The 7556-nt window shown below is 38.3% G+C and overlaps 1 protein-coding gene across 1 annotated transcript in view; it reads left to right on the top strand.

The window, feature by feature from the left end:
* Nucleotides 1–224: 224 nt before the first annotated feature.
* septin5a (septin 5a) overlaps nucleotides 225–7556 on the top strand; it is a 20006-nt gene continuing 12674 nt past the window's right edge. The window contains exons 1-2 of the mRNA XM_032516350.1: nucleotides 225–385; nucleotides 535–548. Of these exons, the coding sequence (XP_032372241.1) occupies nucleotides 340–385; nucleotides 535–548 (60 nt within the window). The 5' untranslated portion in view covers nucleotides 225–339. The remainder of the gene's footprint in view (nucleotides 386–534; nucleotides 549–7556) is intronic.

The raw sequence follows: 7556 nt of genomic DNA, 5'->3' as shown, positions 1-7556 counted from the left end.
TGAAGCTAAGGTTTAAAGTTTATTATTTATGTTGTTTTTTTTTATTGTGGGTCCATGATGTGTGAATATTCACCTACAATTGGTTGTAAAATATCTTTAAAACAAATGAACATTGCAACCTAAAATCTATTTCTGACTGGATACCCTCGTGGCATCCTGTAGGACCCCTGGTTGTAGGAAACCGTGCAGTGTGACTGGCTGAGTGTGAGGAGGAGGAGGGGCTTTCCTCTGTCATATCAGCCCGCCCTCCTGCTGTCTGTCCGGGGTTTGGAGGCGAGGCGAGGGGCCGCTTTCTGTGAGCCGTCGCTTCGGTAAAATCGAGGGAGGAGAGCGGTCAATATGACGACCAACATCAGGTACAAAAGCCGGATCCCGGTGAAAACAGGTGAGCGTGGTTTCTGGATTTCATTTCCAGCATATACTGTGTTTATCGAGTATCATAGCAATGACTGCTTCATATTTCTGTCTCCCTGGGCGTCGCTCTGCATCCCTGCACCTGCGCGTCCTCCTCATCCATCCTGCAATGGCCAATAGAGGATAGCACAGAGGTAAGACACATAATTTTTCATGTATTTATTTAAATGCTGTTGAAAATGTATTTTCAACATATTGCGTGTTTATAGCCTCGTACTGGACGGCGTCGGTTGCAGCAGCATCCACAATATTTTTTTCTTCCCCTCCCGATGTGCGCGTTTATCTGTCAGTTTTATAAACGCAAGATGCTCTCGGGGAAGCCATGCCGTCACAGGCTGAGCTGTGTTCAGCAGACTGACAGGCGGCGGGGGGTCAGGTTTCCTTTTTAGATGCTGATGTGGAGCAGGCCGGCGTCACAAAAGGCGAGCGGCCAACATGGTACCCAAATGGCAGCATCCTTCCTCTTCATCCTCTCCTCGCATGAATCATTAGATTAGCGATTATCGTTCATTAAATCGACCGATTGACTGACCTAATTATCAACATTAGGCTTACATAAGCACGACTCGTAATTACAGTCACTTTCTGGCCATTGTTAAGCTCAGAAATCCAGCTGCCACACGAGCCTGCAGGGGAGGTTGCATCTCTGATGACCCTGGGCCATCCTCCTCCCCCTCTTCCTCTTTGCATATAGTATCACACAGTAGAGGAGTATTTGCACGTGCTGAGTGTGCTTGGATGATTCAGCGACACTGACTGTTACTAGATTTAGATTCGCGTGAAGCACCAAAAGTCAACCTTAAAGCAAAAGGCAGGTGTTGTAATAGCAAATACTCTACAACACAACACGTGAACACTTATAGCATATTTTATGTCTATACTGCATAAACATTTATTTTTATAGCTGTCAGTGAAATACACTAACTAAAATGCAGTCTAATACAACAGTCCTGCATTAAATCAAACCTTCATGAAGGTTATAATGTCCAGGTTTTGCTTTTGCTTTACTGTTTTAGTGTTATTTAGTCCTCTTGTTGATATACTGTAAATGCATAGACTAAATGTTGGAAAAATGCAAATTACAAATAAAAGTCCTGCATTCATAATAATACTTGTTATAGTTCAGAAGTATAACAGTAACATATTCTTTAAGTATCAAAAGTAAAAGTACCCGTCATTCAGAATCACATTTTTTAGAATGTAATATTGTTTTAACATATTCATCTATTTTTATTTTGCCATCCCCCCCTCCACCTTTTTAGATAGCATACAGTACAGGGATGACAGGAGATGAGGGGAGAGAGAACATGCAGCATTGACTCCAGTGGGACACTGAGATTACATTTTCAGCATTTTACTGTAATCCCTTAAGGTCACCCGGACACCACAGAGTTGTATATCATTTTTATAATGTATATTGTAACAGCAAAATAAGTAGCTGTAAGATAAATGTAGTGGAGTAGAAAATTACAATATTACCTTTTGTAGAAATACAAAGCATTACAGTTTGTGCAGAAACATTGAACATAACCTAAAATTACAATCAAGTTGTTATAAATATGAATCCACTCATGCTCAGTATTTAGATTACTACAGTTTTTATACGTGCTGAGTTTTGCTTCTTGGCTTTCATCCACTCTTCACTCCCACGTACTCTACAGCATCTGACCCTGTTGGGCACGTTAAGAAAAATACCTCATACTCTGGATCATCAGGCTGCGGAGGAGGAATAAAAAAAAATAAAAAAAATAATGCTCTGCTGAGATCATAACTGCTGAAAGACTCATAACTGATAACCAATCCTAAATCAATATTTTTAGGACATTCCCCTCCCTTCTCCTCTTCCTCTTTCCACTTCTTACTCACTTACATCAACCTAAACATTCCCTTCACTTCCTTTGCTGTGATATTACGTTGCCAGGCAACAGTCGTTTTTTAATCTGTTTTCACCACTTCTCTCATACGAAGTAAGTAGACAATGCCATGTGACCTACCCACAATCCTATGCTGTGATTATTCTGCGTGTGGGTGGTGGGTATTTACTGAGCTCTTTTTTTTATCGCAGATCAGAATCTGTCAAAATCCCAGTTTCATTATTATTAACAGTCAGCTGAGATGTGTCACCTAGATATGGTGAAGCATGAACCACATCCAGAATAATATGGTCACCATTGTGAAAACATCCTCGGCAAATGTTCACGTCTTGACATCACTTTCTGATATTTCCAGTGCTGCTACAATCAAAACAAAACAAGGTCCATTTGGTAGCTTTTCCACATCCGTTTTTAGATTCAGAGCTAAGACATAAATCATAAAACAGCGGCTTCATTATACTGTAGATCATACAGACTGCTAAAACAATTATAGAAAAGAAAAAAAAGTTTCTCCTCCGAGTGATGCCTCAGTGGACCAGAGTATGTCACAGCCACAACTACACTTTGTATTTACTTAATATTACATGTGTTATAATATATTTACTTACAGTGAGGCACTGTAGCCCCAAGTGACAGTAAAGGGATAATGGATAATGCTTACATAGTGTAACAGCAGTAGAAAAGAGCAATAAGCTACTGCTCACACAAGACAAGTAAACCCTGAGTGGCTTACAAATGTACGTTTTTGTTCGAATAAGGAAGAATCTTTTATTTTTGCTTGTTTTCCATCGTCTGTCGTTCTTCCTGCTTTTTCTCTTTTTCTGGTGACATTTTTTTCCAATCGGCATTGAGCATCTAAAAAGTAATATTGTTGTATTTTAAATACAAATTGCAAAACATGGATGATTTATATATAAACAATATGTACTGGAAAGCAAAACCCTGGATTTCCACTAAAAAAAATCAGAGTTGCTAAAGTAAGTGTAAGATTTAAGAAACCACTTTCTAGTAAGACACCATTTAAAAAGGGTTTATAAAGTATAATGATTGGCTTTTTTAATGTTGCACTAATGCTTTATAGATCAGTAAGTAATAGGGTTGCTAGGTTGTGGAGAGTTAGTCATTTAGCGGGATGCTTTCTTTGTCTTTGTAGCTCTTTTATTCATCCAAATTGACCTCTGACCTTTTGGAAAAGTGTGCAGAGCATCTGGACCAAAGTCCTTTTATTAACAACATATTAACATTCACAATTTTATTACAAATTGTTAACTTACATTAAATTAACTTATTTACAATTGAATTACTAACGTTTTTGTTTCCTCAGAAAATTAGAAACCTGTTGTTCTTGGTAATAACTTACTAATCTTTTTTGAATGACTTTATCAATCACTTGAATAATGACTGAGAGACAGAGATATTTTTTTACTATTTTGCAATCCAAAAGTGATTGTCTCTAGTTGTTGCAAGTTTATTTCTTCACTTTGACCACTTTTTTGCAACAGAAATGGTTCCGTCTTTGCATTTGTCCAGTATTTACTGAAACAACTCTTTAGAAACAGAATGTACATTATTACTTAAAGTTGTCCCCTATGTCTGAGATGTCATGAAAATGAAAAAGGTCAGCGATCACACACACCGATTTCTCCCTGCAGCAGTGAACAGATTTTGTTTCAAATACATTTGCGTCGGTGCATGTGTGTCACTGTACGTGAGATGCACTCTCCTCTCAATCCCTCCACTCTCGCTCTGTTTTTAAACATACTCTCGCTGCCACAGATGGGACCCTCACAGCTCCCGGTGTGGACCAGCTGCAGAGCAGGAATACGGGTTATGTTGGGGGGTTGGGTGGGGTATTGAAACTGGGATTCGAACCCCCTGTGGCTCAGGCCTTTCCACAGAAAAGAAAAGTTGTCAGAAGAGAGTGGCTGATCCACAAAGTTTTGAACTTTTTCTTTAAAAACTATTTAATGAATTCATTTTCAGTACTCAAGTACTTTTAAGAAAACGTATTCCACACTGTCTGACAGTATCACATTTTCTGTATCACTTCATTGAAGCTATGTGATGTAACCAGAGGGAAATATTGAAACCCAAGACATGGAGTCTCTTCATGGCTTCGTCATTTTCTAGATGTGTTGTGCACATTTCCCCAAATTTAGCCTGACATTTTTGGGATCCCTGATAAGCAGATGAAGATGAATGATGGACACAGTGACACACTACAACATGCCCAATATACTTTTTACAGCAACGACACACACTCGAGGCGCCGCAAATAAATGTAGGAATACACTAAAGCAAGACAGCCACGCAGGATAAAGCAGCTTTTGTCATCTTTGTGGGTGTGACTTTCTGCCTCTACACGTTTTCTTTGGAGTGTTTTTTCCTCTGTGGTGACACTCGGTGCCCTTGTTCTTCTTCTTGTTCATGTGTTTGAGGAGTTTCTGCCCTGCAGTGGGTTCACATGCGCATGCTGCGAACATGCATGTAATAATCCAGTAAGTGGTGTGGGTGTTGTGTGTGTGGTGTGGTGTGTGTGTGTGTGTGTGTGTGTGTGTGTGTGTGTGTGTGTGTGTGTGTGGTGCTTTGAGTTTTTTTTGTCTTTCTAACTAAAGCAGATCACCTCCTTTTCTTCTAAGTTTTATATATGCTGAAACATATATCTTTTCAAGTATTTTGTCAGGCTTGATATGTTTGGGATTACAAATTCCTTGGAAATAGGGATCAGGAGTCTGAGCAGTAATCCATTAAAAAGTATGACGGGTATTGAGATTATTTCATAACCGCTCTCAGTGTAACTGCAAATAATTTGAATTATACTTTAATCAATTATGTGCATTTATTTAGACTAGAATATACTGAAATGTTACAGTTAATTCCTATTGAAGCATAAGGGATAGCTTGGTGTTATTCTATATTGTTATTGAGTTTGGCAGTTTGGAAACAACAGTTGACAAAACAATCTCAACTCAAGTCCACCTATTTACCGTTCTGAAGCTTTTGACCGTATTACATGGTCTCCAGCATGTTGAGTTTGCTCAGTTGTAATAGAATTATAGACTTTTTCTAAGACTTCTTAGAGTTCTCAAGACTTGAGCTCAACTATCAAGACGTCATGGATGAGAAGTCTGTGAGGTGCTCAAAATCATAAAAGTGAATAAATGGACCTTAAAGCTGTAATCTGGAAGATTTTCATCTGATTGATAAATGACTATATTTATATACACACAAATTGGGTGTCTGGCATGACATCTCTCGGAAATAATCCTGTATTACATTTCTTTTATACACACAAACAATTAAACTATTCACACCATTCTTAAAATTTGAAGCTCATGTTTAAACAATACTCCAGACCATAGAAATACAATGAAATTAATTCTATTTTCATGCTTCAGACTGCATTGTTTTTACTCAAATACGTTTTTTAAATCAACTAGGACAAAAATCTTAAGGATTGCCACTTTAAGATTATTTTGACAATATATTTCTCATCGTCAACAAATCCCATGAAAAGACCAAGACCAACAATGTGTTGGTTAATCTCCCGATACCTTCTGACTATTGTACTCAGCCGGAAGCTCACTCGATCCCACTGAAGATAGAACAAGTTACAAATATGTAGTTTAATTTTCTAAAGGAGCTGGGCACTGTAGTTTTTAACAAAGTAATAAATGGTGCCTTTGTTGGCAACTATTTTCAGCTGCGGATTACTACCGATCTGATGCTGTAGAGAGTATTTCCGGCCATAGGATGGTGTGTTTTTGTTTTACACAACTTTCAACTGTCCTATAAGCCGTCTTTCCTGATGACATTTAGCTGATTGAATCCTTATGCTAAATGGTCAGGAATACTACATGTTTATAGTACCATTCAAGGTTTCAGCTGTGCTCCCGTAAGTGTCCATTGTCACTGAATGGGCTACTGCTAAAACTAGGCTACGCTAGCCAAGTGTCCTTCAGTGAAGCAATTTTATTGTTGCCTAAGCAATTACATGCTGTCAGATTAGCATGTTAAAGAGCAGAGTGCACGCAGGACTTTGCATTTCCAACAAGAGAAAACAGAGGAGGAGGTCGGGGGGGCTCAGGGTCCATTTATGTTGTTTTTGTACCTCTTTCTTTCGTATCGGTCCCTCAAACCCTCTCTTGCCTTACTTGCTGGTGGGCAGGCAACACATGTAGGTGAAGCATTTAGGGTTAATGGTGTGAAAGTGTCAGTTGGACGGTTAGGAGATGCAGAGAATTCATCAATAAAGGTCACGCTTTCCACTGCTGCATCACAGATTGTCTGGCTACTTAAAGCTGGGAATGCATTACACCATATTAAACCCAGTTATCACTAGATTTCACTGAGATGACTGAATTTCAGAAGCATTGCACTGGTAAGTGCACGGGTGAAAAGTACTCTGATTACTGACGTTGGATTGATTTTTCATAGTTGTACTTTTTTGACCACCAGTAATTCCTCTTTTACTTGGATTTTTTGATAAATTGTTATAGAGTAGCTTACTGTTATGCTATCACAAATATAATGCACCTTTACCTAATTCACTACATCAAGCAGTTTTGCTGCTATTGCCTGACTTTGTACCAATAGCTTGGCTAACGTTAGCAACGTTGTTTCATAATTGTCACGTTGCTGACTGTAAACTATACTATCTCCTTTACTTGTGATACTCTGTTATGCTACATTTGAGCATTTACCATAATCCTTAAATAACACCAAAAATTAAACATTGTCACAAATATAACATTGAACTCTTATGACATTGTCAGACTCACAATGGAAAGTTAAAAAATAAACTGTAGATATTGTTTTTTTAATTCCACAAAATTCTTCTTCACTGTCAAAACCTCTCACCTACGTTACCTACAATACAACTTGACTTATGTGTTAAATTGTTGGAGTTCCCCTTTAAGAAAAGCCTTCTCATACAGACAAGACAAGAGAGCATCATGGAGATGGATTGACTGGTAGATGTCATGTTAAAATGATTAGAATAGTAAGTAAGTAATTTTTAAATCAACATACTCTTCCAAAGAGTCCTTTTATACTTTTGTTTTCAAGTTGTTGTTTTTTTAAGTTTTATGAGACCTCTACTTAAAGAAGATATTTAAGTCCTCCATCGCACACTGGCCTGCACAAAATAGAATATGTACATCTTGAAAGTATTTGGCAACAGGAAATTATGCATACGCTGTTAGACCAGTGTTATTCGTGTGTGTGTGTGTGTGTGTGTGTGTGTGTGTGTGTGTGTGTGTGTGTGTG

This window comes from Etheostoma spectabile, chromosome 5 (assembly GCF_008692095.1).
Source record: "Etheostoma spectabile isolate EspeVRDwgs_2016 chromosome 5, UIUC_Espe_1.0, whole genome shotgun sequence".
Classification (NCBI taxonomy): Eukaryota; Metazoa; Chordata; class Actinopteri; order Perciformes; family Percidae; genus Etheostoma; species Etheostoma spectabile.
This window is presented reverse-complemented; position numbering and strand designations above follow the sequence as displayed.